This window comes from Salvia hispanica, chromosome 6, assembly GCF_023119035.1.
Source record: "Salvia hispanica cultivar TCC Black 2014 chromosome 6, UniMelb_Shisp_WGS_1.0, whole genome shotgun sequence".
Lineage (NCBI taxonomy): Eukaryota > Viridiplantae > Streptophyta > Magnoliopsida > Lamiales > Lamiaceae > Salvia > Salvia hispanica.
Window position 1 is genome coordinate 28,893,598 of NC_062970.1, and position 21,921 is coordinate 28,915,518.

The 21,921-nt window shown below is 37.2% G+C and overlaps 2 protein-coding genes across 2 annotated transcripts; both read right to left on the reverse strand.

Annotated features, from left to right (window-relative positions):
• Positions 1 to 11,284: 11,284 nt before the first annotated feature.
• LOC125197430 (uncharacterized methyltransferase At2g41040, chloroplastic) lies at positions 11,285 to 14,849 on the reverse strand. The gene is made up of 8 exons (XM_048096167.1): positions 14,541 to 14,849; positions 13,842 to 13,933; positions 13,612 to 13,752; positions 12,735 to 12,816; positions 12,298 to 12,491; positions 12,048 to 12,159; positions 11,761 to 11,865; positions 11,285 to 11,537 (listed from the first exon to the last, which is right to left on the reverse strand). The coding sequence occupies exons 1-8, from the start codon at positions 14,691 to 14,693 to the stop codon at positions 11,409 to 11,411; spliced, it is 1,008 nt and encodes a 335-aa protein (XP_047952124.1). The 5' UTR covers positions 14,694 to 14,849; the 3' UTR covers positions 11,285 to 11,408.
• Positions 14,850 to 20,438: 5,589 nt separating this feature from the next.
• On the reverse strand, positions 20,439 to 21,594 carry LOC125195079 (zinc finger BED domain-containing protein RICESLEEPER 4-like). Its single transcript, XM_048093280.1, has 2 exons — positions 21,227 to 21,594; positions 20,439 to 21,018 (listed from the first exon to the last, which is right to left on the reverse strand). Exons 1-2 carry the CDS (start codon positions 21,592 to 21,594, stop codon positions 20,439 to 20,441), a joined length of 948 nt encoding a protein of 315 aa, XP_047949237.1.
• Between the last annotated feature and the right edge of the window lie 327 nt (positions 21,595 to 21,921).

A 21,921-nucleotide genomic window follows, 5' to 3' on the forward strand; every position in this document is an offset into this window, starting at 1 on the left:
TTGGTACGATACTCCGGATAACAACTTTATATTACTATCATATTCTTGATTCTAGATTATTAATTAAATAAAGTTATTATAAAATTTGCACAGCAAATTTGATATGACAATCCGCACAACACTATTGATTAGGAGAAAATTGATTAACTTATATTTGACTTTTGAGTTCTAATTAAATGTGGACAATTTTAAATTGTTATGCCCGAAAACAACATCATTTATGAGCTAGAATTAAATTTGAATAAAAATTTTGATTTGAAAAACCCAACAAGTATATGGAGGAAAAAGAGTGCATAATTGCTATTTACGGCAATTCCAAAATGAAGATGGAAATCAAAACAATAGAACTCTTCATCACACCTTATTAATTACTATAAGCACATATATATCAGTATTTGTCAATATTGTTATTAAGCGTTTCCGTTTAGATTTGGGTTTGAACAAATCAATTTATTATTTGTTGGCATGTATTAATCAATTCCAAATACACACTTTCTAATTAGGGATGTCTTGTAGACCAGTTCGTCGACTTTCAAGTTAGTCATATTCGAATTGTGAGCTATGATCAAGTATGAGCTAATCGAAATATGTTTTATCGGGTTTAAACTTTTTAACTATAATTATAACCATTCGGATTTAAGGATAGCGTAGCTAGCTAATGAGATAAATGCTAAATATGGAAAATCAACGTGCATATTTTTTTATACTTAGAGCATCCATATGGTGGACTAATCAACCGCCTCTAACACTAGGACTAACCATATTAACACCTCCTGCCATATCACTAGGACTAACCAATAGCCTACCACATTACTAGCACTAATCACATCACAAAATAGCCTAGCACTAGGACTAGCCGACATCCAAATCCCCAGCAGCTCCCCCGGTGGGGGGTATGATCCCCAAATCTCGCCTCATATCATGGATGAGGCTCTCCAAAAACTCCTTGTGTCTGGGATCCGTTGCCGCATTCCACTCATGTATGACCTCGAACAAGTTCCTCTGCGCTTACATACGTGATGTGAATCAAATAGTACATTTTTATTCTCATAACTTTACATGATTTATATGGTTTAATCCTTGCAAAAGTATGTTTTATAGTGTAGGAAGCGGAATAGATGGTGAAACGAGCCATGAAATGGAGCTTGGATGGAGAACAAGGTCATTGACAGATTGCCCAATTTGACAGATTGCCCAGTCTGCGTCGCTGATACGCTCGGATTTTGCACTGTTTAAGGCCATTATTTGGTCCGTTTTTGATGTCAAAGTCACTCTACACGTCCATTATTTACATATTTTGTCTATTTTGGTATTTTGACGTGTTTTGTGAGAAATGTGCATAATTGAGCCGAAAAAGGGAGCCAAAACGCCAAGTTTGGGAATCTGGAATCAGACGACGACCGGTGACCGCCGCGGATGTGTGCGGCGACCGCCGGTGCCCGGCGGGCGAGATCAATGCAGCGGTCCGCCTCGGAAAAATGTGCTCGGAAGAGAAGTCTCGTCCGGCGACCGCCGGAAGATGTGCGGTGGTCCGCCGCCGAGGGAACAGACTTTCTGGACTCCAACGCGGCGACCGTCGGCCAAGGTGCGGCGGCCCACCGGAGAAAGGCGGTGAATCCGAGAAGCCCTAGATTTGCGCCCAGTTTTACCATATTTTGGAGATTTTTTTCCTTCTACAACAAGGCATGGCTTTCCCCTATAAATAAGGCCTCAAGCTTCATCAAAAAGAGAGAACTTCGAATTGCAAAATACTTCATAGAGATCAAGACTTAGAGTACTTCACTGGTGCAAGGAGTTGGAGCAAGATTTCAAGAACATCAAGAACGACAAGGATTCAACCTACGAGTTTTATTTGCATTAGTTTTATGTTCAAATTGTCTTCCCTTCAATCTATGTTTTTAGCTTATTCAATTATGTGTAACTAAACTCATAGGATTCTAGGGATGTGTTAGTAACGACTTTGGTTATACAAGTTCCGTTTTCTATTTAATATCCGTTTTGTTTTTACTTTGTTTTTTCCCTAAGTTAATCTTGATGCTTCATGATTGAGTGACACAATCGTGTATGATTTAATATAACTTGCTTCATAACTGTGACAGAGTTCTAGCGAGTTAGGTCCACTTAGTAGACACTACAGTTAGCTTCCTTTAAAACGGCACTGTTAATTGAGAGTGAGGACTTTTCAAGGGTCTTAGGAGCTTTTTGGAGTTACGTGTTAGGATTGACAACCCTAATCTTGTAATCAACGTTTGTTTCGCATGAGTATAATCTAGGTGACTCGTTCTATCAAAGTAATAACTGTGCTAAAGTATTGTAGTTGGAATTTTGTATAACCATAACCGTGAACACACATCCCTGGGATTCCCTTATCACTATTGTTCTTTCTCTTGATTTATTTGCTTTTAGTTGATCTATGCTCTTATTTGCTTTTAGTTTTTCAAAAGTTTTCAAAACCCAAGTGTTTTTCCAAATAGTAATTGAGTCTCAGTAGAGGATAGACACTTTGTGTTCGTCTTCCCCGTGTTCGATATCCGGTACTGACCTTTAGGTATACTATATATACTCTGTATACTTGCAGGTTTATTTAGTGTTAATAAAAAGTGCATCAGTCGCGAGTCTAGAATATGCTCAAAATGAGCCACCTGACCGGGTGAATTTCATGCCTAATAATTCACGCGGCCAGGTACGATGATGCAGTAACTGCTGAGTTCCGTTTTTAAATAGTTTTGATGCAGTTTTTGGGGGATATTCAGAGAGATTTGCACGAAAAATTGATTTTGTAAGAAGTTGGATTAGAGCTTACTATGCTTCCGTAGAAGTGATAATCCGATGAGTACGAATTTGATCTTAGTGTTCAACAAGGTTAAATTCAAGCATCTATAAACATGTTCAGTGTAAGTAGAATGAATGAGATTATTACAACTTTCATTAGATTAATTTTTAATCCATAAGTTAATTCACATCTAGAGCATATTAGGAGCAACTTTCTCAATCTCTTGGTTATATTTTGTGTTTTCGATTTATTTCTTCATTTATTATTGTTTCAATTTAGTTTCTCATTTCAAAAATTCTAAAATTTACTTGCTTTCGAATTAGATAACCATACTCCTCCCTGTGGTTCGACACCCTAAGTATTACAACTACAACTGTATTCTTGCAGTTAAGTTGTAATTTTAGAGTTATTATTTTAAATTTGATATCTTGTGTGGACTGAATTAGATACTTGAAAATTACACATCAAGTTTTGGCGCCGTTGCCGGGGAGGCAACTGGTTATTTAATTTAGGATTATTTTTGTTTTTATTTTTTTGTACAGTTTTCTAACAATTTTATTTTTTGTTTCAGAGTTGTAGCTAGAAGACTAAGTCGAGCCAACGACTTTAAACAAATGCGCTGGTTGGGAGGCAACCCAATGAGTTTTTAGTTTATTTATTTTTCTTTAAATAAATCGAGGGTTTTGTTTACTCAATTCTTTCCTTCGATGTATCTTTATGAATTGAGTGTTTTTTTTATGTTGTTTTATTTTTTATTTCGTGTAGGAGCAACATGAAGATAAGACTTACATTGGAGCTTAGGAGGAAGCACACCTGCAAAGGAATTTACACCCACCCTCCCACCCGAATGCACTATGGACATCATGCCATGTTTGGGGGAGTCTTCTTTTCCCTTTACTTTTTATGTTCTTTTTGCTTGCATTGAGGACAATGAAGCATTTAAGTTTGGGGGGTTGAATGAGTTTGAATGAGTTTCTATGCATGTTGTATGTTTGTGGGGTGTATTTTATGCCAAATGTGATTTTGAATCAACATAATTGACGGGTGCATGCTTTATCTTCGGCTTCTAGTTGGGAAATCTTGCTTAATTTTACTTGATTTTTGAAGCTTAGGATGGATGGAATTTGTGCATGAATTTATTTGAAAGATCATTTTGTGACTACAACCGATTTCTTGAGTTGAGGAGAGTATGAAAGTCACATGTCTTATGAAAATTATCTTGGATCGATTTGCTTTATTGAGTTACGTGCTTGCATTCATTTGTGTTAATGATAAGGGATGATAAGGCACTAGGATGAACTCCAAGGCCAAATAATCACATGTCTAGTCCAACAAATGATCCCCTAGAAGCCATTTTGAGCTTAAATCCCCATTGTTTGTGTAAACACTTAGCCAATCACTTAGCTACTAAAATAAGCCTCATTTTAGCCACATCATCAACCCTTGCTGCTATTTTAGTGGTAAATACAAGTTTGAGCTTTGTTGATTGAGTTGTGAGTGTTGGGTGGTTGATGCAAATCATATATTCAATGTTTATATCTTCAAATTTTGTGTGGTTTTACTTAGTTCATCATAAGAAAACTCCTTTGAAGTATTTTATCAAACACTCTGTGAGCATAACTTGTCTTTCAATGGTTATAACTCTCAAAGCTTCTCTTCACTGCACTTTACTTCATGTTGGTAATATAGAAGCGCGGAGAGCAGCTCGAGTTGGCAGGACATGGATGCAAAATCACACCGGCGAACCATCGGATCGGAGGCCAAGCTTAGCTGGCAACCTGCCGGAGTTTGCAAGCACCTCCAAAATCAACACAACAGCAGCGTGGAGGCAGAATCTCGCCGGAAGTGCACGCCCAATGCTCCGAACAGCTGCCGTTTCATGCCACAGCAGCAACCACCCGCCCGGGTGAGTTTTACACCAAAAACATTACACCCGCCCGGGCTGCTTCGTCAAGGCGTGGAGACTCCAGAATGGGTAGAATTTCCGTCACCTGGCCGGGTGATTTTTTAGCTTCAAAATCTACTCGGCCGGGCAGAGCAATTGTAACTGCAACTTTGTAGTTTTCTTTCGGCAGTTTGATATCTGAGAGGAGGCGATTGGCTGGAAAAAGGAGAGACGAAATTGGAGAAGACGATCTGGAGAGCAATTTGAGAGGAAAGAAGTGGGAGAACTTTTTCACCAGCCGTACCATCCACTTTCCCAAATTGGTTTCATGATTCCAAGTGTTTTCTACTTATTTGTCTTCATTCTTAGTTTGAGAATGCTTGGCTAGGATTATTAGTGTTGCTCCAAACATGTAGACGGATAAATTGTTCGTGTGATTTACTTAATGTTCTTCTTTATCTTATGATCATTTTTACCACAATTTAATTGCTTGAATCTCTATTACTTTTGGTGCATCATTAGTAGTAGTTCCATAGTCTTGTTTAAATGTCTCTTCAACTTTGAATAAGATGGATCTTTGTGGTAATGAATTATCAATTAGAATTGTTTAGATGATAATTTGATAATGGATTTCATGTGCTAATAGTAATTGATCTTTGAGTCTCGCGCATCCGTAGGATTCTTAGATTAATGAAAGCTAGTTTATAGAATATGTGTTCAGCTATTCTTAAACTATTGTATGTCAAGCATGTTCAATGCTAGCATCGTGAATTGATTTTTGTAGTTCCGTAATTCATAAGATAGAATTGAATATTAGAATAAATCACTGTTTTATCCGTGAATGTTTGGAGTAACAATCTCATCTCTTGTTTCATCTTGCTCGTTTGTTTCTTTTAATTGTTGTTGCTTATCTTGTTATCAAAATCTTCAAACCAAATCACTTTTTATTATGTGTTTTGTTTGCTTTAGAATTAAATAATCTTTGCCTTCCCTGTGGATCGACACTCGAAGTACTACATTGATGATGTATTCTTGCAGTATCGTTGTAATATTAGAGTTATTTTAATTAAACTTGTGTGAACTTGCACTTGATATTTGAACTCGAAAATTACACACCAGTGGTGTTCTTTAAAAGTCTAGAAATTTTGAGATTTGATGAAATGTTTAAGTGTTGAGAATGAAGTTCTCTGTAAGGAAAAAAAAACGGCCTTCAAATTGTAAAAGTCGAGGCCTTTGAAAAAAAAAAAGAAAAAAGAAAAAAAGAGAAAATAAAAAAATGAAATAAAGTTAGAACTTCTCTTGTTTGTAAAGATGTAATCTTGTCTAAAAAGATCTCAAGTTTGGGGGAGTGAAAGTGTGGGTTGTAAAATGTTTATTGTTTGGTTCTTTGGAAGGAAGTTGTAGGAGTGAAGAAATTGGCACTCAAATATGTAGTTTTTGAGCTACTATCCATATTTATCCTACCTCATCCCTAGCCCCATTACAACCTTTGAATAAAGACCTTGGACTTTATTGTTAATGCATTATGGGTGTTTTGTAAATGCCTTGGTAGAGTTAAAGATGTTTGATTTGAAATCCACGGGTCTATATGATAAGTATTACTTGACGAGTCAATGACGACGATTTGAGTTGTAGGATCTTATGCTTGGACTTACTTTGAATTGCACCTTGACTTGAAGTTCTAGGTGAATGAATGATGGTTCTTGAGAGTGGGAAATTTTGATTGGAGATGTTTGAGGGTTGAGATTTTGTCATTCATGTCCCTACTTGATTCGCTTCTATGAAAACTTTTGAAAAACTTTTGTGAGTTGAGCTTTGAAGTTATGTGCTTTACGTGATCTTGCTTGAGGGCGAGCAAGCAAATAAGTTTGGGGGTATTTGATGTGAATCAAATAGTACATTTTTATTCCCATAACTTTACATGATTTATATGGTTTAATCCTTGTAAAATTATGTTTTATAGTGTAGGAAGCGAAATGGATGGTGAAATGAGACATGGAATGGAGCTTGGATGGAGAACAAGGTCATTGAAAGACTGCCCAATTTGTCAGACTGCCCAGTTTGACAGATTGCCCAGTCTGCGTCGCCAGTCCAGAATATGCTCAAAATGAGCCACCCGGCCGGGTGAATTTCATGCCTAATAATTCACGCGGCCGGGTACGATGACGCAATAACTGCTGAGTTCCGTTTTTAAATAGTTTTTGAGGCAGTTTTGGGGGGATATTCAGAGAGATTTGCACGAAAAATTATCAGAGGAAGAGAGGAGGAAGATTGGAGGGAAATCACTCAACTTCCATCATCCCAGAGGAGATTTGCTACCATCCACACATCAATTTTATGAGTTCTATGGTTCTTCTTTATTGTGGATATGTAACTAAACTCTTACTTTGTTCCTAATTTGTGAAAGATGTGAATTACTTTTGGATTCTATGGATTAATATTAATTTATGATCTTTTTCTACGGTGCTTTTACATTGAATTATAATTCCAGCCTGTTTTATTATTCAATCATGACTTTTAGCCAATGTCTCTTTAACTTGGTTAAAAGGTGGAAACGTAGATAAAGAGTTTGAGATTTGTATTGTGTTAAGCAAATGAATCTTGGATAAGTTAATTTACGCGTCGTTACAATAATTGTTGGACATTTACCACGCTTCCGTAGGAATGTTCAATTGATTTTGTAAATGAATCATGTACGTTGGAAATTAGAAGTTGGATTAGAGCTTACTATGCTTCCGTAGAAGTGATAATCCGATGAGTACGAATTTGATCTTAGTGTTCAACAAGGTTAAATTCAAGCATCTATAAACATGTTCAGTGTAAGTAGAATGAACGAGATTATTACAACTTTCATTAGATTAATTTTTAATCCATAGGTTATTTGATCCATTAAGTTAATTCACATCTAGAGCATATTAGGAGCAATGTTCTCAATCTCTTCATTATATTTTGTGTTGTCGATTTATTTCTTCATTTATTTTTGTTTCAATTTAGTTTCTCATTTCAAAAATTTCAAAATTTACTTGCTTTCGAATTAGATAACCATACACCTTCCTGTGGTTCGACACCCTAAGTATTCAACTACAACTGTATTCTTGCAGTTAAGTTGATTTTAGAGTTATTATTTTAAACTTGATATCTTGTGTGGACTGAATTAGATACTTGAAAATTACACATCAATACGCGCGAGGTGATTGAGAACGAGACTGAGCTCGGTACTCGGAGCTGCAGATTGGACCTCCTGGGACCTACTTGAGGCTCCCCTAGACATCTGCATTGCCGTTTTTTACCCAACCGATCGACGGCGGTGGGGAACTGGTCGAGGGGCCTCTTCGGCATCGTCGGAGAGGTCGTGGGAACCTCCACGAAACTTGGGGGACTGCAACAGCTCCAAATAGGCATTCCAATATTTAAACTGGCCGAACTTTCTGGCCAGGGGAACTGCTGGAGCGACAACCTTTTCACATCCTCCATGGTTTGGACGTTGGTCATTTCGCGGGAGTTGTTTAAGTAGATGCCGGCAAATTTGGAGACGACGGCCTTTATTCGATCCATTGTTTTCGGCACTTCTCGTGTGATATTTCACACTCCTTAGCTTCAAGATGTCGTAGCTGTCGCGAATGCGAACCTACATCCTGTCGATAGTCTGATTACTCGACAAAATGGGATCATCACAAACATTGACCCGGGCCTTTGCCAGAGCCACGCACTCCTCCGGACTCCAAACGGTACTCCGGCCCTCACCATCCTCATCCTCATCCCCCGCGTGCGAAGAGTCCCCTGCCTGCGAAGACTCACCTGCCACCCCGTTGCCCCTGCCCTTCTTCTACTTCCCTGCCGAAGACGCTCGACGCCCTACCATCGGCTCTCTCATAGTGGGAGTTTCCCTAATCGGAGAAAGACCCAACTTCTCTAGTGAGAAAGTCCCAATGCTGGTGAACTGAGTCTCCGGTGGAGTAGAGATCTGGGAACCACATGTCAAAAATCAAGAGAGGGCCGATAGACATTGTCTCTAGGCGATTGGGGGACCCCTACTCTACTACCCCCGCAGCGGCAGGCATGCTCTGCATCATCCCGCTCCCCATCCCGGGCATCATCTCGCTCATCCCAGCCATCCCAGGCAATATCCCCCCCAATCCCGACACCCATCCAGGGCATCATCCCACCCATCCACGTCATCACGGCGGCCATCCAAGGGTACATATTGAAGTACCCGAGCATCATCCTAGTCATTCCGTCGGCGTTCCCGCCCGTTCCAGCCGTGTTTCCCCCTACCTCCAACGGGGAACGTCAGCGTTTATGACTCGATCGTGGCGGAAGAATCAATATCGTGCTCCATTTATCTTCAATAGAAATGAGATGAGAGAGAGAGAAACTCGTTAATACAAGCAGTACAAATGAAATGATGTGCAACGAGCCGTATATATAGAGTTGAGGAAAAAAAATCAAAAACGCGTTCGCCGGTTGCTAGCCGATTGCGTCACCACAATAGCGGACGAGCGATCGGCTAACGCCCTTCGCTCGCGGACCACCGCTAGACCTACCCGTTCGTCTGTCGCTCGTTAGCCGGCTCCAGTAATGAACGTCCTCACGCCCTTACCGCTAGTCCACTACCGTGGATGCTCTTAAACCTCTTATATTTGTAATATATAAACATAGAAAATGTGCAATATTTTTGTATTCATTGTTGAACAAAATATACAATAGTATTTGTTTCTTTTTGGACCGCACTCATACTCTATTTTATAATAGTGAAATACTTATTCGATGCATGAATTATTAATTTATTTTTATATAAATCTAAAATATAAAAAATTATGAAATGTTACATGGTGTAAAAAGAATAGCACTCCTTTTCGAATGTGTCACATAAATTGACACATTTCCCTTTTTTAAGCAAAGAAAGCAACAGTTACTTTCTCATAATTTACTCTATTTTATTTTATTTTCTCTTTATTTAATTTATCAAATATAAATTTTGTAAATCATATATTTAAAAATATACATTTCTTTTAATAGAACTAGGAGTATATTTTTTAAGAAATACAACATGTTATGCATGAATAAGTAAGACAATAGTTATATTTAATGTGTGAGAGAGGAGTGAGATAACCACAATAGGGGAGCCGCAGCTCGTGGCTCGGCCGCGGCTCCCTATTACGAGCGCCACCAAAGGCCGCGGTGGGGGGGGGGGGGAGCCACGCTGGCAGCTTGGCCGCGGTGCTTGGGCACGAGCCGCGGCTCCCCTATTGTAGCGGCCGAGAGCCACGGCGCGAGCCCAGGTGCGATTGGAGAAGGTGAAGTGTAGAGAGAAATATGGAGAGAGAGAGGACGGCGGTTTTCAAAAATAAAAAATAAAGGGGACGGCGGTTTTAAAAAAAATAAATTAGCATTAATTTAGGAAACAAATCTCTAAAACTTAATCCCAATTAAAATTGGTCAATTTTTTGATTAAGGATTGTGATTTCAGTTCACACCCTAATTACGAAAATAATTAAAATTTCAATTTTCAATAAATATATTTACTTGTATTTGTCAATTTTTTTTAATTAATTTATATTTTTTTTCTAATTATTATAGTCCGATAATTTTTATTTTACTTAAATTAAAATATACAAAAAATACAAAAAATAATTAATTTGGTAGATTTGTCTACGTCAGTGTGAACAAGTATTTTTGGTGGGCCGGCTAAGTTTTGTGGCTGGGCTCAGGACTGAATTGAGAGGGAAGGTTTAAGAGTAAATAGGTAAAGCAAAAAGAAGATGGCAGGAATGTGGTGGGAGCGGCAGCTTAGTAAATGCGACGATGACGGCGTCCCATCTTCCATGTGGATGTCCACATCATGGCCCTACATTTGCCACGTGTCAAACCTATAACATCTAACTGCACTGCCTCTGGGGAGCACAAAAACACTCCCTGCTTCACCTTGCCCACTTAATGTTTTTATCATGTCTTAATTTTTATAATTATATTAGTATTACTAATAGATCAACTCACACATATCATATCTTCGTAATATCTTGTCCTTAGAAGCTATCAAATCTACAGATTTCGACATTGTTAGACTTATATTTTTTCTCATTATAGAATAAGGAGTACTATTATTTGATCTTCTAGACTTCTAGTGCAAAGAGTTATTGAATCTTGAATAAACTTTCTACTTGAAACAAAGAACGATAAAATTTCATTTGTTCATCGCTTGGTTGAATTCGTATTATACTTGCCTATATTGACTACATCTATTGGAAGAATTTTGTGTTTACAAAATATAAATATTGATAGAAGTCAATTATCGTGATCTATAAACAATGGTGCACTCAACTAAAAGTAAATAATAACTCAACCTCATAAATATAATACTCTCGTATGCATATGTATACGTTAATACGAAGGTTCACATATAATAACTCAACCTAATATACAACATTAATACATATAATATGTAGTAATGTATACTTTAATACGAAGGTGTAAAAAAAAGAGAATAAAAATGAAAGCAGACAAATGCTTTGTTCATAAAATATTTTCCATAATCTGCTTATAATTATAATCTTGAGAGAGAAATAGAAAGAGAGGCCGTTAGTATGCCCAAGAGTGATGGAATTAGACAACTATTAAGATATAGATTGAGAAAGAGAAGGCAACCACTTAATTACCTCCTACAAAATATTTATATTACAACAACGTTGGCTAGATTTGGGTGCGTTTACATACACATACATTTGGGAAGAAAGGTACCAAGGCAAGAAATCAAGGTTTTTGTGCAGAGAACATGATAAAAGACTGCTCCACTTTCTTGGTGTAATTAATGAGCCCACACGAGATGCATAGGTCCTCAATCTCCTCCTCTGTCAGGTAGTTATAATTCCTTGTGTTTCTCTGCCAAAACAAACAGACTAACAAATTTTAGCAGAGAGCATGCAAATCAGTCATAAATTTCATTACGAACAGTTTCAAACTTAACATTAGAGATTTCAGTGCTCCTAGCAACCACACACAATGAAAATCCACATCTCTAACCATTTTCCTTAAAACAAGTTAGTTAGGAATATGCCTCAATAATGATGAAATAGGGGAGTTGCATCATTGTAAAATGGACAACCTGTCTGAAAGGCCTTAAGAAAGTAGGCGTTGATGAAGTGACTCGAAGGAAAGTACTTCCAACAAAAATACCACCACTTCGCATTATCCGATTTATCTCAGCAACCTACACACAGTAGCAAAATGTAGTAACCAATCATATATCAAATGGAAACTTACTCATGCCAGAAATATATCATCTAAGAAACACACACACACACACACAAAGAAGCATTTGAATGAACAAGAATACAAAAGAAAATTCTCGTCTGAAACAGTTGGAAATCAGAGACGTCCTAAAGAACGTACAGCATTTGAAGGAGATGGCCAGCAATGTAAGGCTGCACCAGCATGAACAGCATCAATTGAACCAGATGAAAAAGGAAGCCTCGAAACATCAGCTCTCACAAGGGCAATGTTCCTGCCCAGTTCCAATCAAAATTTGGTTGAATTATTTTGTTTAAGATACAAAGTCCTAAATGAGCTGAACCAAAATGTTTCAAGTATCCACGTTCTAGTCAGTAAATAAAAAGAGGTAACTGAGGAGGGAAATGCTCACGAGCTTAAGATAGTTTCATCATTTTTTATGAAATCATAACACTGGCGAAGCATATTTTCAGAAAAATCAAGCGCTACGACTCTTGAATAAGCCCCTGATTTCGCAAATTTTCTTGAAAACAAACCACTGCCACAGCTCACATCTACCAGCACTCCACCTTCAGCTGGTTTAAAGTACTCCTGAGCCATAGTGAACTGTACACAATTTCAAAAGACAGATCAGCAAAAATCAGCTAGATTTGTAATTTGGTCCACCATAGATGCAATATGAGCAGAAAAAAAATGTTAATGTGTAACAATGCATTTTAAAATTCAACAGGAGAAATTAAAATACTAAGATAGTGTGCTCACTTCTCTTAATGCACTTTAAGAAAATTGCATGAATGTCATCCAATTTTCCAGATTTAAGCTCTGTGCTGCGTAAATATAGTACTTTACCTCTTTATCAGGACCAGGGAAACCGCTACGGTTAAAGTTTTGGCGCCAGCCCCTCTCATATACGAACGAAACAAGTGGACTCCTGGTAAAAGCCAGGACACCAACATCAAGTTTGAATAGCTAACCCGAACCCATATAATATATTTCATACAAATTTCGCAAAATCTAGTGTCATATTAAACTAAATAAGTATACAAAATCTTGGAAATTGATTTAATGTTCTGAAGGGATCAACTTCTGTACGCTCTGTTGCAGGGAGGAAGGAGGAGATTAAATGTCTCATGTCATCAAATAAGGTTTCTAAACCATGGCAGGACGAAAAACCTCAAATGGTGAGCTTTCTGCAGTAAACCCCATCAAACTAGACAGTACTGCCAGAAAAACCATCGAGACCCTGCAAATCAGAAGAGCGGTCGCCAGATAATTGATATACACGATTTGCCTCATTTGGTGGGGCTAAAGCAAGTCCCTCCAGTAAAGAGAAGATAAGTTCTCAAACTGCTAAGATCATATTTTATATTTAGTACCCCTAGTGGTTCTCTTGTGCAGATAGGTGCCAATTCTGCTACCTCTTATGAAGATCACATCATATGACCAGACATTGCTAAATGAAATGCAAGATTCTAATCTATTGTAGGAAAAATACTAAATAAAAAGTTTATTTGGGTTCATAGCTCCACATAGAGTACATGGAGACAATGGCACAAAGACCTACTCTGAAGCAGTCATTTCACAATCTATAAAATAGCATGTGGGAAAACAAAGCATCAACATAACACTTTAAACAGTTATGAATCACACTCGCAACACCAATATATATACATATAAGTACAATAATGGATTAGGACACGGTGGTAAGAGGATCAGTATAGTACACCTGAATAGCTCAGTCCCAGTTGGTTGGAACTCATTATACTCCTTTGTTCCAGATGTAACAGTAAGATCAAGATACATGTTCTTGCTCGAGTAAGACTTGTTGCATGTCCTACACTTAAAAGCAGACCTATAAATTGCTTGTCTGCATCATCGTGGACTTGAGTTAGAACTATCATGGCTGAATACATCACGCTGAAAAGCTTAGTCATTTAAAAAAAAAATTAAACTTACAAGTTGAATCCTGAAGGACCTTTTCGTACCAATGGTTCGTAACAAATTGGACAAGCAAACAAGTCAACGTAGGAAGTATCAGTGGTTGATTCCTGGTAAGCACAGATATATATTTAGCACAATGACACTAACCTCATAGAGATGCAATTTGTTTTACAATGTGAGATCAGATTGTTCAACATGAGTTAATTAGACAAGATTTCACTACTATCATTTGATTCATTTTCCTTTGTTTCTTCATTACCATTTTCCTTCTCCAAAAACGAAAACTTCTTTGTTTCTTAAACTTACTAGAAGTGATATATCCATCGTTCACAAATCAAGTCATTTTCATGCTAGTTAATTTTGACAAGACCTTTTAAGCTTGAAAATGCCTCTACATATACATCAAATCATTTATCGGAACAGCTTTTCTCCCTTTCTACATTACCACAATCAAAATATAGATTTCCAGAGCCTAAAATAAAACCAAACACAAGTTTCCACCTCCAATAGATGCATTACTAGCAAAGAGTCTGGCACGATTCATATATACAAGGTTCAGTTTTAAAAATTGAATGTGCTAATCGACATCTAATCAACCGAATTCAGAAAATCAATATTCTATTGATCATTCCGAGATGCGCGTTTCCCGCCACTACACAAACACACACTAAGAGACGCAGATAAACGATAAAAGGAGTAAGGAAAAAGACGCACAGGTTCCAGAGCAACAGCAGAGCTTGCTCGAATTCTCGCACGAGAGGAGCGGTGGGGAGGATGGAGCTGGGGATTACGGAAAGAGCTTTGATTCATGCGAAAGGAAGCATAATTGTGGTGGAGGCGGAGCGAGGGCTGTGCAGCGACGGCCATAACTCACGGCTGACGGCGGTGGCGCGCTTCGGTCTTCGATGAATCTCGTTGTGACGTGTATATGTAGATACACAGGCCTATATATATCGGTGATTTCAGCAGAGAGAGGAGAAGCGCAGGAAATTTCTGGGTTTTTTTCTTCATTTTCTGTGAATTCATAAAATATGTGGACAGATATATTCATTATAAAATGATTTTATTTGCCCACTTCGTGGTTTTATACCTGCCGGTTGATCAAATAGGAGTGACACTATTATATAATGCATAAAAATGAATAAGTAGTTGAATTTCTAATTGCTTTTAACAACTCTTTTCGAATTTTCATTTTCATTTTCATTTTCATTTTCATTTTCATTTATAAATAACTCACTTTCCACATACCAAATACCTATTCTTCAATTTTACTCCAACTTTTATTTATCCGTGATGGGGATTACTACACAGCAAGACCTTTCCACACCTAAAAACCTCGTTTGTGTAGATAATATAATGTATATGACACTTGCTTGTGATAAATTGTTTGCTTATTAGACTTCGTGTTCTGGTGCATGACCCAAATTTTAGAGTATCTAATTCAATCCGAACAAGATATCAAGTTTAATAAATTAACTCTAATAATACTACAATATTGCAAGAATACATCATCGTAATTAATATTTCAAGTGTCAATCCACATGGAGGTGAAAGATTGTTTAAACTTCTAAAATATAAAACATAACAAAGGTTTGATTTTTAGTTTTGAAAGAAGTTGACAAAATTAAAACAAACAAATAAAAACAGAAGGATTTCACCAACAGAAAGACATGTCACTCCAAGTTTCTCATTAGACTCAATAAATTTTACACCTACATAAAAAAACACATATTTTGGGATTAATAAATCAACCTAATCGCGTGCACTGAACATTTTTGCGATGTATAGTTCACAGTCAGCTGAACACTTGTTCCATGAACTAACTTTCAAAGGTATTAAATTCATGCGGAAGTGCGGGAATAAAAGATCATCTATAACGATTCAAACAATACACAATGATTAAACATCTATAACGATAGATGCCTCTAAAGTGATACTCCCTCCGTTCCATAGTAATAGAGTCATATTGCCATTTTGGTACGTTCCATAGTAATGTAGTCATTTTGTCATTTTGGTACGTTCCATAGTAATAGAGTCATTTCCCTTTTTAGTAAAAGTCAACACATTTTTCCACACCTACTTTACTCTCTCTTACTTTATTCTCTCTTCATCTCTCTACCTTTTTCATTTTGCACTTTACTCTCCCTTTACTTAACTCACCTAACACAATTTTTCTTAATCTCCGTACTGTAAAGAAACGCCTCCATTACTATGGAACGGAGGGAGTAGAATCTAGCATTAAACACATCAACGGTGTCAAAATGTGAATTCAAAGGTGTAGATAAACAAGCCTAAATCACAACTTGGAGCAACATTGAGAGTTTAACATAAACACATGGTAAATATCACAATGAAAACCATAGGAAGCATGCTCTCGTTGAGTGTAATTGAGTTTTGGAGACGGATAGTCAGAATGTTGGCCGGAATTTCTTCCTTCTCTTCTTCCTCCTCTCTCTCTCTTTTCCCCTCTCTTTTTTCGTCCAAGGAAGTCTGAATCTCCCTAAAAAACTGCTCAGAAACCTATTTGAAAACTGAAATTCGGCAGTTTCCGAGAAAAACGCCCGACCCTGGCGAAATGGTGCCAACCCGGGCGTTTCGCCGGGTTCGCACTGCTTCGCGCATCCTTCATCAAATGGCCATAACTTCTTCATCCAAGCTCCAATTGAGGCGTACAAGGTACACACGCGAACCTATTTCAAAGACGAAGATAACGATGGTAAGATAAAAGAATTTGGAATCGTCTTGATAGGCAACAAACAGTTTGAATCAGACTCCAGATCCAGTTTGGCTCATTGTATGCCTTCACTCCACATGTACATCTATCAACTAATATATAAAAATCAAACTTTAATGATTAATTGATAGATGATTTTAATATAAAAAATAGGAGAAATCTTGGAGAAGAGTTAATATTATTTGATTTAGATAAGTGCATTGTGCATATCTTTAGCTATTCTAGACTTATCAATATATTTGTAGTAATTTTCAGTATTAATAAATTGTCCACAGTGAGTTCCTTTTTTTTTTTATGGTTCAATATATTAAATTTAAAAAACGAAGAAAGTGGGGGGAAGATGTCACATGAGGGCCGAGCCCTCTTCGGAACACTAACACACACACACACCGAAGCATGAAAGCTTGGTGAAAAATACCTGTTAGGATTGGTATACTGAAAAGCATATTTCGAGCATGTTGCACGGATAGAATTGCTTGTATACAATAAATTCTACAATCCACTTTTAACCCAAGGCGAGAAGAAGTAATTTTATCGCATTGATGTTTGCTTGTGCATTTATAAGATGTTTCTCAAACATTTAAATGTATAAGAAGCAAATAAGTCTAATTCCTCTACATAGTAGACTGGTCGTGAACGACGTTCACAGAAGGTGACACAGTCGGTTCTTTGTAGAAGAGAAATAGAATTTCACAACCTAAATAGGCTTTGGCTACCTATCGTGAAAGGTTGTAGTGTTAGTCCGCATGTTTCCTTACCTTAGGAAATAAACGACACTGGTGTGGTATAGCACTGAAGGATCTAACAATTGAGATAAGTCTTTCTTGCTATTTACCGAAAGACGAGGTCTCGGTGATTGTTATTTCTTAATCATTGTTGACATAACATTGAGCATACGATATTGATTATGCACTACTTTGATTTATCAAATGGTGCGGATTTTTCGCAATCCAAGAATCCCGATATCTTGGGTAGTGGTGATCAATGTCTAGAGGTGCTAGTATTGTTATTGCAATGAATCGTGTGCTTGGGTGAGTCCAGTTTGATAATATCGTCAAGAGGTGTTCAAAAAAGGTTTTATTATTCAGAAACCCGGCCGGTTGGAATTTATTCCAGAATAATGAATAAAGATTTTGAACTAGACAACTCTTGGAAAAAGATTTTAATTAATTAAAGTCAGATAGCAGACTTAAATTAATTAATGGATATTTATATCTTAAACACGAGAAATAATAAATTAAAGAGGTAAAGCCCGAATTACTCGTAATTTGGGATTGGACGGGCAGTCAATATTATTTTACTGTAGTGGCTGATTATAATATTCTGTTGGACTTGTATTAAATTGGGGCTCAATTTAATTAGTAAAAGTCCAACGGGTTTGGCCCAAGTCCAACCTCCATGGATCCTTAATCTGACACATCATAACTCTATATAAAAGGAGATTAGAAAGAAGATTAATTAATTTTTAATTGATAATTTTCGTTGTGCTCTCTGCAGTGAATTTTTTTTTAGTTCTCTCAAGATCTGAAATTCTATCTTCTTTCTAATCAAGCCCTTTTTGATTCTGACAAGCTTTGTCCACCCAAAGGTCATTATCTGAGTTCGGGATACAGATTAGAAGATTTGTGGTCGAGTACGAAGATCTTCATGTGGAGAAGGAGCAAGCAATCGTCGATTCTTTGGAGAATCAGATCGGTAACCCCAATCCGTAGAATATCATGAATTAGGGTTTAATTCCTTAAAGCATGATTTTTTGTGTTCTTGAATGCAATTTTGATTGTTTAACATGTGATTAATTGATCCCATAATCGGTCAAATAGATCTGTAGATCTGATTTATTTGTTTATGCATGACTTCCGCTGTGCAAGGGGCACCAATCCCCAACAATAGCCATGGACAAGCCCATGGTTTTCTAGACTACGCCCTAATTCCTAACTTAAGCAAAGCTATACATCACGGTATTGGCTTGCAGGTGGTACTCAAACAGGGGATCCCAAATATGGGCCTTAACTTCCGCTGCGGTGCGTGTAAGAAAGAATTCTGTCGACCTCGGGTTTAGGTGTCATCTAACATGTGACCCCGTTCACATGACCATGACCGTGTATACGCCGAGGGAAATGGTGGTATCCTCAAGCAGTCTTCGGACCCTTGACCTAGTAGTACATCGACCAGACCTTGACTTGTGGCGCGCATGACTCGCAACGCCTCTCAAAAAGCACAGTTGATCATATAAAACATCCTTATTACCATCGGTTCGGAAAACACAAGGAATTGTTGCACAAGGGATCCCAAAAGTGGGCCTTGACTTCCACTCAAGACGTGTAAAATGCCGAGGGAGATGGTGGTGTCTTCTAGCCGTCCTTGGACCCTCTACGTGGTGGTATATTGACCGGACCTTAAACGCGTAGCGCGCGTGGCGCACATCACACTTCAAAGATTACATGGTCCTAGGGTGTGCATTCGCGTTTTGGTTCGATTTTTCGCCCAAAACGAACCGAACCCGGAAAACCGAATTTAGGCTAAAACTAAAACCGAACCGAAACCGAAAACTGAAAAACCGAAAATCGAAAACCGAAAATCAAAAACTCAACTTAAAAACCCGAATTAAACCGAAAAACCAAAATTATATAGAAAACCAAAAAACCTAAAACCTAATAATAAAATCGAAAATCTGGAGGAAAAAAAAAACTAAATAGTAACTTAGAAATTTCTAACCTACAAAACATAACAATGATAATATTCACCTACAAAACATAACAATGATAATATCCATAATCCATCAAGACATCAACCAACAAATACAAATATGCAATCGACATTCCACAATAAAAAAACGTCTACCAAAATGTCTTCAATAGTTTCAACGTATTACATCAAAATAAATCCAAAATGAATTTACATGACAAGTCTTCAATATTGTCCAAGTGCAAGTTTCCAAAAATAATGGAGATTGATTAATTTGTTGAATCTTGAGTAGACATCAATGTAATACATACACAAAAAGAGTCATATAAGTAGTATAAATGAAATAATCAATAACAAAAAACTTAAATGTATAAAATTACCTTCTTCTATCTTTTTGACATCTTCAAGAATTTCTTCAACGTTAAATTTGGAAGACTTGCGAAGCCAATTTTGACCACAAACAAGATACTCGACAATTTTAGGACTTAAAGAGCTCCTAAATGGATCAAGAACTCGGCCACCGGTGCTAAAAGTCGACTCAGATGCTACAGTGGAGATAGGAACTGCTGTAATATCACGGACAGCTTGGTAGAGTACATGATATTCATATTCTTTATTTTTCCACCAGTCCAAAAGGTCAAATTTTGGCCCACCACTCTCAATATCCTCCTTAAGATATTTCTGTACATCATTGACTTCATCATGCCTTTGGTGAAAAGTCTCATACAAGGAACCCACCATTTTCATAGCATTCTTTAATACATCATTATCATCACGTGTAGCATTTGTCAAATTCAATTCTGCATGTCCTATATTTTGTTGGACAATTGGTTGTTTGTAATCACCACACATGTTAACTAATTCAGCCTCAACTTCATCTCCAAATGAGTTAGCCAACTCATCATCATACATATGTGCCAACACAAGTTTCACCAACTTCAACTTGTATCGAGGATCAACAACAACAACCATGAAAATGAGCTTATTCATCTTCCTAGGATTTCCCCAATATTTGTCAAATTTTTCTTTCATTTTATTTGCCATGATACTCAATTCAAAATTATCAGCCTCTATGAAAGCCTTCAACAATGCATGCACTTTGTAAATCTCATGACGAAATAATTTAGAGGTAACATATAAAGATCCAGAAATCTTACTCGTTGCCTCATAAAAAATCCTCAAGAAATTCAACATTAATTTTGCTTTCCTCCAATCTTCTGCACCCCCTGAACGCTATCTCCATCCACATCCACATCCTCATCCTCCTCCTCATCATCATCAACTTCAAGATCTTTTTGCTTTGCTTCAAGATCATTTTTATATGATGAGTCTATCAACTCATACCTATAGAAAGCTTTCTCAAATGTTGTTGCAGCTTCCAACATGAAGAATGTTGAGTTCCATCGAGTAGCAACATCTAAGCACAACATGCTCTTACTAGATATTTTTTCTAGTTCACAACACTCCTTAAATTTGCCCAACCTAGTAGGTGAGTGTTTAATAAACCGAACAACATTTCTGAATTTCTTCACCGAAGGCCCAATCTCTTTCAAGCCTTTTTGCACCACTAAATTCAATATATGAGCAATGCACCTCATATGCATATAGTCACAATTTCCAACACTTTCCCCCCATTTCCTAATAGTTCTTTTCAAATAAACAAATGCAGTATTATTCGAAGAAGCATAATCAACAGTAATGGTGAACACCCTATTGATTCCCCAATCATGCAAGCATTTCTCAATTTCCAAACCAATATCTATACCTTTATGACTAGAAATTGGATAAAAATTAATAATTTTTTTTGTTCAATTTCCAATCATTATCAATATAGTGAGCAGTCAAACACATGTAGTTCACTTTCTGACAAGAAGACCATGTATCTGTGGTAAGACACACTCTTTGGTTGGCCGATTTAAGCAATGTCTAGAGCAATTTCTTTTCATCTTCATAGAACTTAAAACAATCACGTGAAACTGACCATCTAGATGGAATCTTAAACTGAGAACATGACTTCAAACAAAAGTATTTAAAACCCTCCCCTTCAACAAACTTAAAAGGCAACTCAACCACAATGATCATATAAGCTAAAGCTTTCCTAACCTCTTCTTGCTCAAAATTCCAATTATTAAGGGATGAGCTTTGACCAGATTGTAACACCAACTGTGTTTGCCTAGGACCTGTAGTTGAAACTTTATTGTATTTACTCAAATGTTCTTTAAGTGATGAAGTGCCATTCTTAGATTCTCCATAAAATGTTTTCCCACAATGCACACCCTTAGCTCTCTGTTTCTTATTGTTATCTAAGAACGGAGTAAAATGATCCCAAACCTCTGATCTTTTCTCCATAGTTTTTCTCTTTTTTGCCTCTCATTTGTCTTGAGGATCCTCAGATGGAGTATCTCCAGTTGCATTATTTTCGATGGTATCTCCAACCGCTTCACTTTCATTACACAACATTGATGCACTTTTTATTAGCACTAAAAATACCTGCAAGTATACATGGTAGATCTAGTATAGCTAAAGGTTAGTGTCGGGATATCGAACATGGGGATAGAATCACAGATTGACTATCTTCTACTAACCTCCTTTCACTATTTGGAAGAACAAAGATTTTTGAAAACTTTTTGAGAACAAGAACACTGAAAGCAATAAACAACTAATTGCAACAAATTA